The sequence below is a fragment of the Microcebus murinus genome, chromosome 5, assembly GCF_040939455.1.
Source record: "Microcebus murinus isolate Inina chromosome 5, M.murinus_Inina_mat1.0, whole genome shotgun sequence".
NCBI classification, from domain to species: domain Eukaryota; kingdom Metazoa; phylum Chordata; class Mammalia; order Primates; family Cheirogaleidae; genus Microcebus; species Microcebus murinus.
This window is the reverse complement of record NC_134108.1, coordinates 110549534-110567983: the sequence shown is the minus strand read 5'-3', so window position 1 is coordinate 110567983 and position 18450 is coordinate 110549534. Positions and strand designations below refer to the sequence as shown.

General features: G+C 55.1%; 3 protein-coding genes across 5 annotated transcripts; 1 reads left to right on the top strand and 2 right to left on the bottom strand.

The window, feature by feature from the left end:
- Positions 1-612: 612 nt before the first annotated feature.
- On the bottom strand, positions 613-3759 carry PSMB8 (proteasome 20S subunit beta 8). Its single transcript, XM_012791387.2, has 6 exons — positions 3532-3759; positions 2682-2829; positions 2420-2531; positions 1755-1884; positions 1178-1382; positions 613-938 (listed from the first exon to the last, which is right to left on the bottom strand). The coding sequence occupies exons 1-6, from the start codon at positions 3682-3684 to the stop codon at positions 850-852; spliced, it is 837 nt and encodes a 278-aa protein (XP_012646841.2). The 5' UTR covers positions 3685-3759; the 3' UTR covers positions 613-849.
- A 1055-nt stretch (positions 3760-4814) lies between these two features.
- Positions 4815-12089, bottom strand: TAP1 (transporter 1, ATP binding cassette subfamily B member). 3 transcript variants are annotated; one of them, XM_012791385.3, is made up of 11 exons: positions 11870-12089; positions 10464-10578; positions 10233-10363; positions 9471-9676; positions 8869-9066; positions 7992-8120; positions 7647-7835; positions 6908-7081; positions 6508-6670; positions 6069-6205; positions 4815-5299 (listed from the first exon to the last, which is right to left on the bottom strand). In XM_012791385.3, the coding sequence occupies exons 2-11, from the start codon at positions 10571-10573 to the stop codon at positions 5096-5098; spliced, it is 1641 nt and encodes a 546-aa protein (XP_012646839.2). In that variant the 5' UTR covers positions 10574-10578; positions 11870-12089; the 3' UTR covers positions 4815-5095. The 3 variants fall into 3 exon arrangements, with proteins under 3 accessions (XP_012646839.2, XP_012646838.2, XP_075859558.1); XM_012791384.2 differs by lacking the exon at positions 11870-12089 and adding an exon at positions 11068-11761; XM_076003443.1 differs by lacking the exons at positions 6908-7081; positions 11870-12089 and adding an exon at positions 11068-11764.
- Positions 12090-12107: 18 nt separating this feature from the next.
- Positions 12108-16792, top strand: PSMB9 (proteasome 20S subunit beta 9). Its single transcript, XM_012791386.2, has 6 exons — positions 12108-12293; positions 14042-14109; positions 14806-14937; positions 15564-15693; positions 15930-16071; positions 16612-16792. Exons 1-6 carry the CDS (start codon positions 12234-12236, stop codon positions 16737-16739), a joined length of 660 nt encoding a protein of 219 aa, XP_012646840.1. The 5' UTR covers positions 12108-12233; the 3' UTR covers positions 16740-16792.
- Positions 16793-18450: the final 1658 nt, after the last annotated feature.

Below are 18450 nucleotides of genomic sequence, written 5' to 3'. Positions count from 1 at the left end.
GGAGGTGACCCGGTCCATAGATCCAGCAGGTTCGGACAATCTCATGACGTCTGCCTCTCTCTCCCAGCCTCGGGCTGTGCTTTCCCTCGTACTCCTCACTTTATGGAGCCCTCCTTGTCTCCACTTGCTTCAGTCATCGTCCTGTCATCTCACTATCCAGCACGCGCGGTGAAGCTGGACCCCTACCGTCTCTCTGTGCATTCCGTATGCAATACCTCTGAAGCGTTACTTGGGTGAAGGGCGTGGTGCCTACCATTCCACACCCAGCGAGGGGGAGCTTTTCCATCTCACTCTGTAGAGTCAAAAACAGTTGTTCTAGGTGCCCTAGTCCCGGTCACCAAGCCCTTACGATGGACCACACAGGAGTCTCCAGGTGTGCCTCTGTGGAAAGGGCCCTAACCCGAATGAAACTGCGAATAAGTGTCCTCAGACAACAACGGTCAGCCTTCCTGAGTCCTGCGGAGATGAGTGTAGAAGGGAAACCCAGGAAGAAATACTTGGCGAGGCCCCATTTCTTGGGTAGGGGCCCCCTTCTCCAGGAAAGCCCCTCTTGATGTCCTGTCCCCTCCCCCAACAACCACAGCCCCACACCACTCAGCCACAACACAGAGACAAGTATAACCGTTTTTCTTTATTGTACTTAGAGGGGCACCCAGAAGTTTCCTTGGGAGAAATGCTCCTTGAAGTAGAAAACACAGAGAAGATGAACTCCTGCGGCCCCCACTGGCTAAGGAGCCTGTTCTCTCCCTCTGGCCCAGGTCAGGCCTCTGTTCTCCGGGAGGCTACTCAGGCAGAGGTCCCTGGGTCACCAGTCCCTCCCAGAGGAGGTCTGCCCAGCCGCCACCACCTTTACTGATTGGCCTCCCGGTACTGGTGCAGCAGGTCACTGACGTCTGTACTTTCCACTTTCACCCAGCCGTCTTCCTTCATGTGGTACACTGCAGACGAGTGAGAAAGAGCATGGAGTCACCTTTCAGCGCAGTGAGCTCCTGCTAATGGGATTATGTCAATGGTGCCAACAATACACACACACACATGCTTAAAACACATTACTGGGACTTCAATGCCCTGCTGACTCGGAAAACCTCCTCCCTGCCATTCTGCCTCCCCTGAATCTCCAACCTTAAGTGACCCTCCCTGACCCATCGCAGGGGTGGTGGTGGTGGTGGTCTCTTACTATTGACAACGCCTCCAGAATAGCTGTCTCTGTGGGTAGCATGAACAATGGCCCTGCGGCCAAGGTCATAGGCCTCTTTAGGGCTCAGATTGGGCCGATAGCCACTGTCCATGACTCCGTAGGCATAAGAGTTCCCACTACCAGTGGAGAACATGTTTCCTGACAGCCGAGTCCCATATTCATTCACATAGTAGAGTCCAGGACCCTATAAGATAAAAGAAGCTTCCAGATTGAAATTGAAGAGGGAGTTCAATTTAACAAGGTTAAAGTGTGAGTCATAAAAAGTGGACATAAGAATGAATATTACCACAGGGACATTTGAATTAGGATAGCATGTTGGTAAAATCATATAGCTTTAGAAATCAATAAGAAAACAAGTTTGAAGTCAACTATTTTAACAAAAGAGGCGAACTTACAAAATACATACGATATCTGAACAAAGAAATAGCCCAGGGCTGTACTGGAACAGTCCTGTAACCCAGTGCTCTATGTGCTGCGTGTCTTGCAGGGGAGGGAGGGAGGCGTGCAACAGGGAACATCGCACCGCCGTGGGGAGCATGGGGTGGGGAGTACCCACCTTCTTGTCCCAGCCACAGATCATACTGCCCATGGAGAGGCCCAGGCCGCGGTACTGGCACATCATGTTGGAGAGCAGCTTGGAGGCTGCGGACACAGAGATGCGCTCCCCATTGCGCAGATAGTACAGCCTGGGTGAGGACATGACGAAGGCGGGAGAATTAGAGGGGCCGGAGGAGGTTAGCTCCTCCCGCTGGATGGCACAGGAAATGACTGAAGAGATAAGGAATTATTTTGTAGGATCTAAAGATTGGAGAAAGATTTTGAATATAACGTATTTAAAATACATAAAGAGGCTGGTCCGAAGGTAGTGAGTTATCTCACGTGATTGTTCATAGTCAGTTACAGATTGAACTCCTTGTTCTACTACTTTCCCCCCTCCTCACTACTGCACTTGACTAGTCTTAAAAAAATAAATAAATAAATAAATAAAATACATAAAGAAAGCCTAGTAAATGACACTGTCCCACCCGGATTGGTGGGGTCAGGGCTAAATCGACAAATTATCTAAGATTTGGGAGAAGGTATTTATCTCCAAAAGGCTGTTTTGTGAAATACAATCTTAGCACCAAGATGGGTCCCCTGGGGCAAGGGTGAGCAACGGTGGCCACGGAGAGGCAGGACGCTGCCACTTGGTTAAGAAAGGAGATGAGAGCCCTGACGCACCTGCACTCCTTGGCCAGCAGGCGCTCCCAGTACTGGCAGTCTGCCGCACAGCCAGACATGGTGCCGAGCAGGTAGGGGTTAATCTCAATCACCTTGTTCACCAGTAAGGTGGCTGGGAAAAGATGGAGTTTTGTCAGAGAAGGGATGAAGCACAGTTCTCCCTGAGTGCCCTAAATCAATATCCCCTTCAGCATCGGTGCAGAGTTGGGCTCCTACGGAGAGCAGGCCCCCTGCCACGCTGCCTGCTGGAGCCCACACTCACCGATGTAATTCCCAGCCGAGGCCCGAGAGTCCACGGCCACAATCACCCCATGCTGGAACTTGAAGGCCAGGGTGGTGGTGCCGTGGGCCATCTCAATCCGAATGTTCCTCTCTCTGTCCCCACTCAGGGACTGGAAGAATTCAGTGGGCTGGTGAGTGAGAAGAGGTAGAGAAAGGACAATAAAAACTTCTGTAGCACGAGGCTCCAGGAAAGGGTTTCAAGAATATTCCAGCTAAGGAGATGAGCAGAAATTCTCCAACCATAGTAAATGGAACACTGAACAACCAAGTTCTCGGAGGACGCGGCTTGGGAGAAAGAAGAGGTGGGGACACCAGCCTTCTCCATTGTCCAGCACAATAGAAATGAAAGAAAACAAACATTACCATTACAGAAAATTGTAATAGCGACTTTCCGGGTTTTCTCCACGCACAGGTCATTCCGGCAAAGCAAAACACGTCTTATTAACAGCATCCTCGTTTTACAGAAGAGGGGCTGGAGACCTAGACCAAGTGGCTTGTTCTGTCACGCAACAGTGAGTTGCTAAGGGAAGGCAGCTGCCGAAGTTCGTGGGTTTTGCAGCTCTACACGCCCCTGTACCGTACGACAACCCCAGGAAAAGGCTCCCTGGTTTGCGTGGTGGAGACAGGGCAGGAAAGCTCTCTCCTCTTCCCACGGCCCCCACCGGCCCCTAGCTTTTCGCCCTAACCAGCACTTCCTAACTCCGGCCACCCCCACGTGGGCTCTTCTCAGGGTCGGCCCCCCTGGACTAGGGCTGGCCCCGCCGCGTCCCTCCGCCCCCTGCCTCTCAGCATCTCAGACGGACCCTCCTCCAGCCTCCCCATCCCCCGACCTGCATTCCGCGGGGGAGGGCGAGCTCCGGAGACCGCACGGAGAAGCTGTAGTGTCCCGGGCCCGAGCCAGGCCTGCTCCCCGCACCGGGAAAAGCCCAGTCCGGCCGCCGCCCTCGCCCTCGGGGGGCTCCGCACACGTCCAGTAGCGCCATGACCGCCGAGCCACCGCAGGGCCGCCGGCTCCCGGAGAGGGAAGTGAAAGCGAAAGCCACGGCCCAAGGGGGAGGGAACCAGACTTTTTCCACGTCCCCCTGCCCGTTCCAAGAAAAGGACGGTGGGTGTCCGAACCAGGAGTGTCACAATGAGTGGGGACCAGCTCCTCTGCCTTACGGAGTCGGGGAAACGCTGGGCAATGAACTGTCGGAAGAATGGATGGAAAAGGGGGTGCGCTTTGGAAAGGCCCCTTGGCGGTGGTTTACAGAGAGACATTGAGGCAGGGCGTCCTCTGGAACCAGTCAAGGAGCGGGGAGGGTCGGACCATCTCAACCAGGAAGCCGCGGGTCGGCCGGCGCTGGGAGCAGTTTCACGTGGGGGTGGGGGCGTTCGTGTGAGCATCGTTTCATGAAAGCATTGGCGGGAAGGAGTACGAGGGCCACTGAGCCCTGAGAACAGGTGCTGGGGCAACCGCGACAGGATAAGCCCGCAGCGGGCGGGGAAGGGGCGCCAAGAGAGGGGACCGTCTGAATCTTTCGACGCGGTCCCTCCTAGGGCCCCTCCAGGTTCAACGGTCTCCCTAATCCTCAGCCACCACAAGAACGCGTCCTGTCTGCCCCACCCCCCACCCGGGCGTTGCTCCTGGCTTGGCGGGGCCACATTTACTCCTCTAAACCCCGCCTCTCCTTGCAACCTGTGTTGGCCTCATCTGCCCAGCAACGGCCCACGTCACACGACGGGCCGTGCCCGAACGGGAGGGATTTGCCCGACAAGCCGCCCGCTACGCTGAGATGTCCCGCAGCTACGCCGAGATGTCCCGCAGGCGCCGCTGCGCGGCCCGGGAGCCCGGGAGGACGGCGGGGCCCCGCGGGCGGCTCCCCGCGCCCCGCCCGCCTGGCGCTCGCTCCGCCGCCTGCCGGTGCCCTGCCGGGCGCTGTGGCGGGTCTTTTTCTTCCGCGGGGCGGGCGTGGGGCACGGGGAAGTGGAGGGGAAATCGCAGGAAACAGAAAACTCAGGGGAGACGGTGCGCTTAGGGCCGTAAAGCGGAGCGGCTGCTAAAGCGGAGACGCTCCTCTCTTGAAGAGTGCGCTGCAAAACGCAGCCGCCCCGTGGGCGGGGACACAGAAACCACGGTAGAAAACGCCCATTTTATTATAAATATCAAGAATCCACAGGGTATTGATGCCTTTGGTCATATTGAAAGTGGCCGATCTTCCTTTATGTGCATTCTAAATATTTCTCATTTTCAGAGTGCCATCCACGCCGAAGCCTGTCCCTGGCTCTAAACCCTGCCTGGAGAAATTCAGCGAACTCCTAGACCAGCTACCCACCCTGCAGCGCTGGTAAGATCTTTGCTCCCGGATTCTCCACCACAGAGAGGAGAAAAGAGGAAGACGGAGCCTGAGAGTTTCATTCCAGAGCACCCGCGGGTGCCCGCACCATGTCGCAGTAGTGCCCCCCATTCCGCATGAGCTGCGGGTGGGTGCCCGCCTCACAGACAGCGCCTTTCAGGAAGAGGACGAGGTCCGCCTGCTCCACCAGGCTGAGGTTCTGGGTGATGAGAAGCACAGAGCGGGACCGCCGCTCGGGGCTTTCGTACAGGAGCTGCTTCACCTGGAAACAGACGCGGGCCTGTCAGTGCCCGCACCCCAACCCAGGGAGACACCCGTTTCCAGGTCTGGGACGGGCCTCACGCGATCACTGCTGGCTCGGCCAACCACCCCAAGGACACCGAGGAGTCCTGTTCTGAGAGCTTCCCTGCCAAACCTTTGTTTTCTTTGGACTATTTACACCAGGGGGCAAAAGTGGGATGAAAGTCAGAGTCCTCTGGTGAGAGAAGAGTACAGGGTATTGAACGGTCTTCTCTGTACCCATGCACTGGGAAGTTTCATATTAGACTTTAGGGAAGCATACGGTGTGGTAAGGAGCGTGAGAACTCCAGTCGGGCGGACCTGAACTTGGACCCAGGCTGTGCCTGCAGCAGCTCTGAGGCCTCCGCAGGAGCAGGCGTGCAGCCTCTGGCAGCCTCCATTCTGTCAGCGGGAGAAGACGGACAACAACGCCCAGCTCCCAGGGATTCGCGATGAGTAAATGTGGGAGGCAGACGTGCAAAGGGCCAGTAGCATGCCTGGCGGCCAGGACAAGCTCACGTGATGTTAATGTACTATTAGGATGGTCTTTCCCTTATGTGTGGCTTGAGATCCAGCGTCTGTAGACAGTCTCCTTTACCTGATTCTAGGTGCCTTGAGGAGAAGCTAACGGGAACTGAAAATTGCATTGATTGCCTTGTACAATTATGATGTCAGTAAATTAAACTAACATGGGAGGAATAAAGGAAGGGAGACTGGGCGGGATGTAGACAGCAGGAAGAGGACTCTCTCACCCGTAACTGGCTGTCTGCATCCAGGGCACTGGTGGCATCATCCAGGATCAGTACACGTGGTTTCCGGATCAATGCTCGGGCCAGGGCCACTGCCTGTCGCTGACCCCCTGACAGCTGGCTCCCAGCCTCACCTACCTCTGCAGAGACAAGAGCCAAGCTGAGCACTGAGTGGCCACATGTGCACACACTGGTGCACACACACACACACACACACACACACACACATACACACCAAGGACTGGCAGATGCAGCTGGATAGGGGAGATTTGGAGAAGGTGAAGGAGTTTTGAGGATGTGTGGGTAAAGGAGTCCTGGGACCAAAGTCTTACAGCTTCAGATTGGTATCTGTGGGGCGGGAGGCACTGAAGAATAAAAGCAAGACTACTGGGGTTTCATGAAGGTGCAGGTGACTGTGTGGTGACACGAGTAGAGAGAGTACCAGTGTCATAGCCCCGAGGGAGTCCAGAGATGAAACTATGGGCTCCAGACTCCATTGCAGCAGCTTTGATTTCTGCCATAGATGGCATCTGGGTCAGGCCATAAGCAATATTTTCTCGAAGACTTCTTCCAAATAGCTGTGGCTCTTGTCCCACTGCAGCCACCTGAGATGAGATATGATGAATAGTCATAAAGCAAGGAACAAGGAGTGTGGTAATCTAGAGACTGAAGACTCAAACTCTTTCCTGAGAGCATATCAGAGAATCACATGCCCTCTCTCTTGACCACACTCCCATCGCCACCCACGCTCTCTTGTCCTTCCCTAACCCTCCTTTCAAATACTCAGAGAGAACACTCTTATTGATGCTCCCCACCCTCCCTCATGCCATCTTCTTGCACACCTGGCTGTGCAGGTAGTGGTGTTCGTACTGCCAGACGGGCTTCCCACCCAGCAGCACTTGTCCCCTGGTGGGCTGGTACAGATTCTGCAGCAGGGCAGCCACTGTGCTCTTCCCAGACCCATTGGGTCCCACCAGTGCTGTCACCTCGCCAGGACGGAGGGTGAACGTCAGCCCCTGTAGGCCAGGGAATCACACAATGAGAGGCAGACTGAGGCCCCTAAGAGGCCCCAAACATCAAGACTGTCACTGTCATTGTGATGCTATGTAGTATGATGTCTTTCCGTCAAAGAAAAATGGGAAGTATAGCAACTCCTATCCTCCCACAAGCACAGATTTCTGGATGACACCTCCCCAAGGATAGAGATGGGGCGAAGGCAAGGGCAAAGACCAAGTACCACCATGCCACACACTTGATATCAGATACCACCAGGAAATGGGAAAAATCACATTCCACATCTCAAATGGAAAGAAAAGGCAAGATGGAAGGCTCAAGACAGCAGCAGCAATTCCTTGGAATGTGACAGCCTTCTCTTTGAAGCCTCCTCCTCCATTCTTCTTGCAAGCCCAAAGAGGTCCTTGAGTTTGGGAAAGATGTGTGGAACAGACGACGCTTCTCATTGCCTTTAAAGGGTTAGGAAGGACCTGTGCTTGCTGTCAAGTAGGCTGAGAGCAGGAGGGAAATCGGGGAAGGCGGAAGTGCAGCTGTGACAGGTGGAATGCAGGGATTGGTAGGTTGTACCTGCAGCACTGGGACCTCTGGTCGGTTTTGGTAGGCAAAGGAGACATCTTGGAACTTGACAAGGTCCTCCAAGTTTAAGGAAGTCAGCAGACCATGAGGTGGGCAACGAGGCGTGCGGTCCAGATATTCAAATATTTTCTCTGAGGAGCCCACAGCCTTCTGTACCCTGGGATAGGTGGACAGCAGTACCTGGAGGGAGGTATGAAGAGTGACAGGGAAGTAGGGAGACCTAATCTGCTTGCCAGCACGATGTGAAGTCAGAGGGGTAAAGAATGGAAGAAAAGCACACGGGGTGCCAGGCCAGGGGCAGGAACGGCACTGGGAGTGTCGCTGCAGGGACCTCACCTCAACAGCTGTGGTGAACTGGATCTGGTAGAGAACAAAGGTGACGAGGCTCCCACTGCTCACGGCACCGCTGGTCACCAGCTGCCCACCAACGTATAGGATCCCCACCTTCAGCAGCATCCCTGAAATCTACGGAGAGACCACAGAAGACATGGGTTGTGGTAGAGAAATCTGGAGGGGACACAGAGAACCAGACTCATTAGCATGAAGGAGATATAAAGTCCCTTCCCCCAAGTAACATCAGCAGGCTCGACAGGCAGAAAGGAGAATGAACCACAGAGAGTCCACGGGTCTCACTCAAATACATGACGCATCACTCAAATACAGAGGTCATCATTATCTTTGTCACCATCACTATCATCGCTTTGTTTGGGGAGCATTTTGCTCTCTATAAAAGGCCTTCCTGAATGTGACGTTGGCCAATAGTGACTCAGAGAAGGAAAGTTAGTTGTCCTGGTCACCGAGTTAGCAGATGATATCATCAAGCCAGGGGCACTGGTTGCTGGTCTAGTTCTCATCCCTGCCTCCCACTGCTCCCATGGTTGTCAATAGCACATCCACACGGACCAGCTGGAAGCAGGCCCAAGCATAGGAAATTCTGGCTCCCTGGGCTTCCCAGGAGGGGCAAAGGAAAGCCTGGGACTGGAAGACATGGCACCTCTCCAGTCCACATGGTTGGGTGGAGTTTGTGTACCACAGCAAAAAGAAGCCATCCAGCATCCCTAAAATGAGGGAGGGGGTGAGGGACATTGAGTAGAGTCATTGAGCCTCAGGTTACTGGGTTGAAAACACTGAACCAACCAGTTCCCAGGGTGAGAGCAAGGTCACAGTAAAGGGAATGGAGTCACAGCATCTAGGAGACAAGGGATGGGCTCACGCTGGTGGTCCAGTGGTTGACTGCATAGGCCAGGGCCTCCTTCTGGTTGAGTTTCTTTATTTCTTGCAGCTTTTGCCTAAACTTCTGGGCCTCGCCCTCCTCATTGGCAAAGCTCCGGACTGTGGGCATGGCTGACAGAGCCTCAATGGCCACCTGGCTGGACGCTGCCAGAGATTCCCGCACCTGCACCTCCAGTGACTGTGGAGACAGGGACAAGAGATGTCACACAGAGTTGGCAAACCATACGGGACAAGACCTGCTTGGAAATTAAAGTTGAGTAGAGACGAAGAGACCAAAGAGAAACAGCTATACCCCCTGGATACTTAAGGAATACGAGGAAGAGGAAAGTGACCCAGGATGGCTTAGAGTTCATATTCTTACAGACAGATTGTGGGCAGAAGATAGAAGAGAAGACACAGCGAATATGAAGATCGATGTTGAGCAATCTGAGAACATGGCTTTCAGGGACAGTGAGTTCCATGAAGATGGAGAACCAGTGAGGGTACCAGGAGAGTTGGACGGAAAACCACCGGAGAGGAACTGAGTCCAGCAAGTCTGGGAGATGAGAGTCTGTACAGGTTTACCCAAGCCCTTGGACATACCTGGTACCATTTTCCCAGCTTCTTAGGCAGAAGGAAGAGCAGAGGCAGGGCGACCAGGGTGACCATGGTGAGGGCCAGTGACCCCCAGAGCATGAACCCCAAGAGACACAGCCCTCGCACCAGGTACCACAGCAGCAGGCTCAGCCTCTCACTCAGAGACTCACTCAGGGTGGACGTGTCCTCTGTTACCCGAGATGTGATGGCACCTGCCGGGGTCGGGGAGAAGAGGGTGGATAGAATGAAACCGCTTCTGAGTAAGGAGAGGAGCTGACGATGAGCCAGTGTGCCGGGTAGTGTGGACACGGCGTTCTAAGGAGGCCAAGGCAAACCAGTTGGGGCCTGGGAGGTCTGCGAATCTCAGTGCAGGGACAGTGAGTCTCAGAGAGGAGGGCCTGGCTAAGACCTAAGCTTGTCCCCACCACATGTGACTGGGCAGGCGTCAGCATTTAGGGCCTCAGCTGCCTTCTCTGTAAAATGAGGCAGTTGGACTCCATTGACTGAAAATTTCCAGGTTTGAAATTCTGATGTTCCTGTCTAAGGAGACACAAGAAGGAATAGATTTATGGAAAAATCCTAGATTAAAACTCTAGGTTTTCTTTAAGGTAAAGAGGACAATGTTTAGCTCCTGAGGTGTATCAAGAGTAAGAAATACAGTGTGTAGTGTGTGAGACAGAGAGAGAGAAAGGAAGGCCACAAGTAAAAGCGGAGGGACAGGGACACAAACAGCACACACGTGCATAATGAAAGAATTTCGCAAGAAACCTGTTTGGTTCTGTTGAAAAAACTCGGTCTCCTGGCGCAGGACGGCCTGGAACACCTCTCCCTGCAGGGCGCTGTGCGCGCGGCCCACGGTGCTGTTGTAGACGCTGTCGCCCGCGAACTCCAGCCCTGCGCTAGGGGCCGGGGAAGGAGGTCGGACAGAGGCCGCCTATGCCCCGAAGAGCACGCGGGCAGCAGGCCCCATGCCCAGGGACACCGTCCCAGCCCACAGACCTGGCTATGGTGAGGACGGACATGAGAGCTACGTTTCGAGTGAAGGCAGCCGCTGTCCCGTCTTGCAGAATCCGGTCGGTGAGGCGGCCGGTGAAGAACGGAATGGCCATCTCCCCTGGGGAGAGACAGGAGACACTTCCGCAGTCGCAAACATTAGATCTCGGCAGGTCAGCTCCAGTGAGACTGCGCCCACCCCGCCCTACCCCTCGCCCTTATCCTGGAGGGCAGAGAGAAGACACGGGTCACAATCCCCAACCGGAAGAGGCTGCCCTGGAGCTCACTACCCCATGGTTGCCCCACCAGACCCTTCAGGGCTTTAATTAGGAGGCTAGACATCATGGAGTTGAACACCCTCCTCTCAGAGGCGAGCATGGTTGGCCCCAGGGACAGGACCTGCCCACCGTGGCCGGTGAGGCGAGGCCTGGGGCAGGGCTGGAGCCCAGGACTCCTGAAGACGAGAGCAGGGCTCTCTCCGCTCCTCTGAGTCGTCTCCGGAGCTAGGACGTTTCTCCCGATCTGCATTTTCCAGAATCCGCCTACTTCGTTCAGCATTACCTTTGATCCCTGCCCTTGTGTCCTCCCCTCTCGCCCGGTGTCCGCTTACCAAGACAAGAGAGGACCACCAGGCCCAGGACCAGCGGGAAGCGGCGTATCTCTGAGCCCAGGCAGCCTAGAAGCCGGCGCGCAGCGTCTCCGGAGCCGGCCGCCCAGAGGGCCCCGAGCTTGTGCCACACGGCGGCCGCGGGCAGCGCCGCTGCGTAGCCGAGCACGAAGGCGTCGAGGCGACTTCCCCAGTGCAGTAGCCTGGTGCTACTGGCGTCCCTGGGGACTCCCCAGGAGCCCAGCTCTCGGAACAAGGCAAGTCCCGGCAGGGCTAAGCCCAGCGCCGCCGCCAAGGGCTCCAAAGCGGCCAGCCAGCCCTGGACTCCTGCGCTTTCGCTCCCGGAGCCAACCGTGGCCTTGCGGATCCCGCGGGCCCCCAGCCACAGCAGCGCCCAGCGGCTCAGGCCCACCGCCCAGACCCGGAGCAGCGGCAGCGCGGGGGGCGCCAGCAGCGAGAGCGCGCCGGGCAGCGCGGGCCGGAGCAGCGCGCAGTCGGCGACGAGCAGCAGCGTGGCCCCCAGCCAAGCGAGGGAAGCTCGGGAGAGGCAGGGGCGCCCGCAGGCGGCCGGGGCCCCTGAACCGGCCATTGCGCGCGGGGCTCTCCGGGCCTGGAACTCTCCGCCGCCCGCGCCGGGCCCAAGTACCCGGGCGCCCCGGAGCGCGCAGGCCCGCGGCTGGGACCAGCAGGAGGGGCGGGGCGGGGCGGGGCTCCCGGAAAGTCCCGGCCCCGGCTGGTGCGGGCCCTGCTACCGAGAAGCCCAGCCGTTTACGGGAAGCGAAATCGAAAGCGGCCGCCCGCTCACCAGACGCGCCCGCCCGCAGCTGAAGCGGCCGCCAGACCGCCCCGGGCGAGGTTGGAACTAGACCAGAGGTGCTGGGGCGCAGCGCTGGCGCCCCACTTTCCCCATCACGCACGCGCGTCCCTCCTCTCCCGGCCTCGTCCCGTCCACGTGCACGAACTTGCCCACGGCCGCCTCGCGGCTGCGCTCCGGCGTCACCTGTCTCGGGGCAGATGTGCCGGGCGCAGCGTCGCGCGGGCGCCAACCTCTCCCGGAGTCCGCGGGCGCCCCCCGGCGGGCGCGGGACGGGGCGGGGCTGCGGCGGCGCCCGCGGGCAGGGTCCGTCCCAAAGCAGCGCACAGGCAGCGAGCAGCGCGGCGCCGCAAGGATGCTGCGGGCGGGAGCGCCAAGCCCGGAGTCGCCCTGGGCGGGAGAAGTCCACACCGGGGTAAGGGGCCTGGCCTGAGAGCTGGGGGAGGGGCGAAGGCCGGGAGACCCCGGGAGCGTGGGAAAGAGAATGGGGAGACCGACGCGAGCGCAGGGAGGTGGCCTGCGCAGCCGGAGCCTGCACCCGCGGCGAGCGAAGGGTCGGCCAGGGTCGGTGGTGGCCGCGCGAGGCGGCGGAGAAGGGTGCCTTGGCTCTTAGCTGGAGGCGTCGCGGGGAAGCTGCCCCCGCTTTCGCTTTCCCTCTGGCTGGACGGCGGGCGCTGGCTAAACCGAAAGAGGCCCTGGGGACGGGCACACGCACGAGGCAACGGTGCCTCGGGTGAGGTAGGGCGGCACTTGGGAAGCGAATGTGGGCACTTACTGAGAAAGAGCAACTCGTCTCACAGACTTTGATACAGGTGCCCGTGGGGAACTCAGCCCAAACGCTGATGGTGGGGTTCTGTGTGGGCCAGTGACGCCCTCCCCAGCTCGGCCCAGAAGGCTCCTCTCTGGCCCGGTGCTGCCCGCTCCCTCCGCGGGTCCTCCCTGCCCACCCCCGTGCTCCGCCCGCTGGGGCTTTGCTCGGGCTGGGCACGGGGCAGACGGCGCCCCCAGGCTGGCCTCTGCTCTCAGACTGCTGCCACCACCTGGCTCAGGGCAGCTGAGTTATGGAGGAATAGCCTCTGATGGAGTTGCCTCTGTTCTCTGCCCCTGTTCGTGGTAAGTCGGTAGGTCAGAAACCATGCTCAGGGCGGTGTCCCAGGGGGCCAGGGTGACCTGCTGTGGCGAGAAAGGTAGCAACAAAGCCATTTATAAATTGAAAAATCTCCTCTCACTGCCAAAGGAGTAGGTAGGAAGTAGAAGTCAAAACAAGGGAGAGGAGTTAGACCTGGGGTTTAGTCTCAGGTCTGCTGTTAATTCTGTGTGACCTTGGATAAGTCATTTGCGTTTTCTATGTCTCAGTTTCCTCATTTGAACCGAGGATCTTTAAGGCTCCTTCCAATTCAACAGAAGTAGAAAAAGTGTGGCTTTGCCCTCCCTCACTTTTTTTAAACTCTGTTCTTGACCTGGAAAAGTCAGCTTAAATTCCCCAGTTAAATCCTGTCTTGGTACAGATCTCTTCCCCTGGCTACTGAGATACCCATTTACTTCTTGATCAGAAATCCCTAAGGGAAATGTTTTTATTTTAAACCATTTGTGTGCTTTTTGCTATTTCCCTCCTGCCTTGACTCCTGGCCATGCTAACCACTGACCTCCTCGATCTTTTCCTTTGTTCAGCAAACTGAAAGAGCTCATTTCTGATTAAGTGGGGGTGGGGTGGAGAATTCAGGACAAAAATCCCCCTGACCTTGTTTCCCAAGTTCACAGTAACTTGCTCTGTGCTGGGTCTGTCCCCCTCCGCACACCCAGCGTGGTGGAGACAAGCCCGCTGCGAGCGACTGCCCAGCGCCCCCAGAAGCAGCGCTCCTGCCCTAGGATCCTCACCCCACCTCTCTCTTTGGAATAGAAAAGATGCCACTTGGGAAACCTGGGGCTTAGGGACATGATTCTTTCTGTGCTGTGTCACAGCCAGGCTGTGACACTGCCCTGCCGCTGGATGAAACAATCAAGTGGGCAGTGGCGGGGAGAAGCCGTACTGGGAGTCAGCTCTGGCCTGAATTACTGTGCCATCCGAGCCAGTCACGTCCCTCCTCCGGGAATGTTTCCTCTCCTGTAGCACGAGGGGACCCAGGCTCTTCCTCTCCCACGTTCCGCACTCTGTCTCTGCAGACCACCATCATGGCAGTGGAGTTTGACGGGGGCGTGGTGCTGGGTTCCGACTCCCGGGTGTCGGCAGGGTGAGTACCAGTGGAGACATGTGCACTGGAACGAAGCCAGCGCTGCCCAAACACACCTTTCCTTGCCCACTCGTCAAAGGCGTGGTGGAGTGGAGCTTTGGGAAATGGAGTTGACTTTCCCAAGAAGCCACTATAATAAAGCCATTGGGGGGGCTTGGGACTCGGAATTCATGGGAGAGGACCTGAGGGCTTACGTGGGCTGTCCTGTAGTGTGCAGGGATGAGCCTAAAGGAATAGGATCCAAGTGGGGTCCAGGAGAGAGATTTTGAGCGGCCTCCTTCCATGTGTATTTGGGGATAAAAAAGTATAGGTCTGCCAAGCAGATACGGGTTTCTCACATGTCTCCCTCCTAGCCAGTTTCCTCACATGCGAAAGGAGTACATGTGATTAGACAATATTATTACGTTATGTTCTATAGAACATAATGTAACTCCTTCAAGATTGTTAATAGGAAGGAAAACTTGATAAAAGGCATATTTTTCTTAACGTAGTAGTTTTTGTTTTGCTATAAAACCCAAGCCTAAAAATAAGTCTAACTTTGGTTAATACTTGCAGTGGTGACTTTATCTAAGATGACTATCCTCCTTTAATCCAAACATTAAATGTCATGCTATGCTCTTGTCAAGAAAACTCGAGAAGCATTGAATGACCAACCTCAAAAATTCCCACACGCTGACAGTGCCTTCTTCCTGGCAGGGAGGCGGTGGTGAACCGAGTGTTCGACAAGCTGTCCCCGCTCCACCAGCGCATCTACTGTGCGCTCTCGGGGTCAGCGGCGGATGCCCAAGCCGTGGCCGACATGGCCGCCTGCCAGCTGGAGCTCCACGGGTATGAGGCCGGGCCTGACTCCCTGCCGCTAGAGCGCCCCCACCCTGCACACCCCTGAACAGCGTCCCGTTCCAGGAGCACCGCACTAGGAAATGAAAAATTCGTATTTTAGCTCCTTCTGGCACTTGAGTCTCTAGGCCAGTTTCTGCATCTGTAAAGAGGAGATAACAGTATCTCGCCAGATAACTATTTTGAGAACCAAATGATATATGTGAGAGCAGTTTGAAAACTGTAAATCACTGTCCTAGTATAAGTAATCAGGAAGAAAATGATTACATGGCCCACCATAAAATCAGGCAGTTACTATGTGAGAAATCAAGGTCATTGGGAAGGAAGTAAACTTACTGGCTTTTACCCATAAGGGCAGGACCCCTGCAGCCAAAAGAGAGCTGTCCTTGGGGAATGGGCGGGTGGGGCTGAGTAAAAGAGGGTGGACAAGTGCCAGCTTGGTGGTACCAGTTGGTGGTATGAGACTCTTGTTCCCCTGTACACCTGGGAGGGAAGCTGGAGTTTGAACTGTTACAGCTATAGGTTTCAGGTGTCACTTGGCAGGGATGATGGCAATGGCATAGGAGGGTGGGACTTAAGGAAATTATACCGACCCTTATTCCCAACGCTTCCTTCAGGATGGAACTGGAGGAACCTCCACTTGTTCTGGCTGCTGCAACCGTGGTGAGAAACATCACCTACAAATACCGGGAGGACCTGTCTGCGCATCTCATGGTAGCTGGCTGGGACCACCGTGAAGGGGGCCAGGTGAGTTCCTCCCAAAGCACTTCCTCCCTCGAGATTCCCCACTCCCTACCTTGGGAGATGGAGTCATTTGTCATTCTAGCAATGAGTTCCAAAGGCACTACCTCTGAAAGCGCAATACAGTCTCAAATGCCGGGGAAGAGATCCGGGGCCTCAGTGCAGGCTGCAGAGACCGCCTGCGTGTCTCAGTGGGAGGGACAGCCTCGACGATTCTCTAGTTGACGTGAGGATGCCCCCAGGTATATGGAACCCTGGGAGGAATGCTGACCCGACAGCCCTTTGCCATCGGAGGCTCGGGCAGCACCTACATCTACGGCTACGTGGACGCAGCGTATAAACCAGGCATGTCCCCTGAGGAGTGCAGGCGCTTCACCACAGACGGTAACCTGGCGGGAAGGGCACCTGGGGAGGGCTTTTCAACGTGGGGACGAAGTCCATCATGAGGAACAGGAAGAGGAATACATGGGTGGCCGTTTAGTTCAATGTCCAAACTGGGATACTTTTGAGAGTGAAAGGGGGCAGGACAAATGCGAAGCCGGATGGGACTGTGGGGCGGTGGGGGTAAGTCAGGACTGTTCTGCGTGCACCAGGTGAGCTAGGCAGTCACCTGAGAACCAGAGGCGTGCCGGGGCTGGCTCAGGCCAGCTCATGAGAGCGGATTGTTAAATCTGCAAGTATTGTGAGCTGCGTGGTATCTGTAACTTGAAACTGGTCATAGTGGGAGGAGTCACACATGGACATCAGCAGAGGCTGCATGTGAAGGCCCTTTTTGGAGCCAGTGTACCAGCACCCCACTAGATATGCCTCTCTGAAGGGGTTTCGAGGGGAGAGTGGCACTAGGCATGTGGACAGGAGGGGAAGGAAAGGGCTTTGAAGCTGAGCCATTCTCTCCTCCTCTCTCGCTCCTGAAACCCTCTGCAGCTATTGCTCTGGCCATGAGCCGGGACGGCTCTAGTGGGGGTGTCATCTACCTGGTCACTATCACAGCTGCTGGTGTGGACCATCGTGTCATCTTGGGCAATGAGCTGCCGAAATTCTACGATGAGTGAATCTTCCTCAGACTGCCCTTTCTTATTTTGCAATAAACGCTCTGGGATCAGAACCTGGTATGGTCGGTGAGACACGGGTACTCAGGGAGATGTAGCTTAGAGGAGGGGCTTCTTCCCTCCCAGATGTCAGCGTGCCCTTTTATTCTTGTGTCCAAGGTCTAAAATGTCTTTCCTAGAGAAAGAAAGGGGGAGTACACTAGAAATATAATGAGCCCTAAACATGGCAGGTCATCATGTACTGAGTGATTCTGAAGTTTTATAAACAATAAAAATTCTCATTCTGATGCCCAGGGAATGAGGGTGCAAGTGAGGAGGTGGGACTTGTTCCTTTAACGCTAAGATAGACAGACTGACGAGACAGCCACACTCATGAGAATTGGCTGAGAGCATCAGCAAACTCACCCATAAAAGAAGTCCTCTCATAATGCATTCATTTGTATTAAATATCAGGACATGAAAAATGCTTAAATATTTTGGGGGCACTTGTGAATTTCAAAGAATAATAACAATAACTTTAAAGAGCTACATTTATTGAGCCAGGCATGGGCCAAATGTTTTATAAATTTTGTCTTTCGGAGTTCAAACCAAGAAAAAGCACCTTATATACTTACTATACTATCATTACTTCTATTTAAGGACAAATGGAGGCTTAGAAAGGTACTTGACCAAGGTCGCACAGCAGGTTAAGAGGCTGAGATCTGGGATTTAGTTTTATCACATGCCCCTCCTCTACCACTACATAAAGCTTCCCATTCCCTCAAGCTCCATATATCATCTCCCGGAAGCTGCAGTAAGTAGCCCAGGGTGTTCATTGGCACTTAGGCAGTTCTGACAGATGCCTGAGTAACCACAGCGACAAAGCTGAGCTCTGCGGCTGTCTTTCCATGCACTTGCTGAGTGACAGGAACAATTATTCCCCTTCTGTGAGCCCTCATTTCCTTTCTGTCAAAAGAAGGGGCTCAATGACATCTAAGGCAGTTGATAGCTTCAACACTCAGTGCCACTTTGCTAGTAAGTGACAGGTAAACGGGCACATGCAACAGAAATACTAGCAGGATCTCAGGCTACACACACAAATTCAGAGTACTCTAAAACAGTCATGTGCCCCTGGGAGTGTGGAAAAAATTTAAAATTACAAGAGCCTGTGATTTTTATTTCTAGCCATGATACTTAATTTATTTTAAATTTTACAGCAGTAGTTTAAGAGCCCATTTTTCCCACTGACCACCACTAGAAGCTCTGGGAGCTATACAAAAAGCAACTGCTGAAGGACTCTGAAAAATAAACAAAAGCAGGTGGATTGTAGAGAGAGTTGACACTTGGAGAGGGGACTGTCCTTTGGGAGGCCATTCAATTGTTCCCCCTTTCTTCGCCCAGCTTTGCCCTGAATTCAGTCCCCAGGTGCAGAGCTGCACCGTGGGCAGCACGAGCCCCGAGTCCAAAAGAAACACCAGCTTTCTGGCCAGAGGAACCGAGACAGAGGGCCCCTGCGGGTGGGAGATGTAGCGAATCTCCAAAATGAGAGTGTGACAGGAGACTCCCTAATTCAAGTCTGAACCCCCAGGAGTACCAGGTGACCCCTGAGACGCACACGCATGGGACACACCCTGAGCAGCTCAGCAAGGACTGTGAGAACTGAATGAAGATTTAAACTTTTTGAAATTAGAAGGCTCAATCTTTCCTTATTGGCCAAATAACCATATTCTTATGC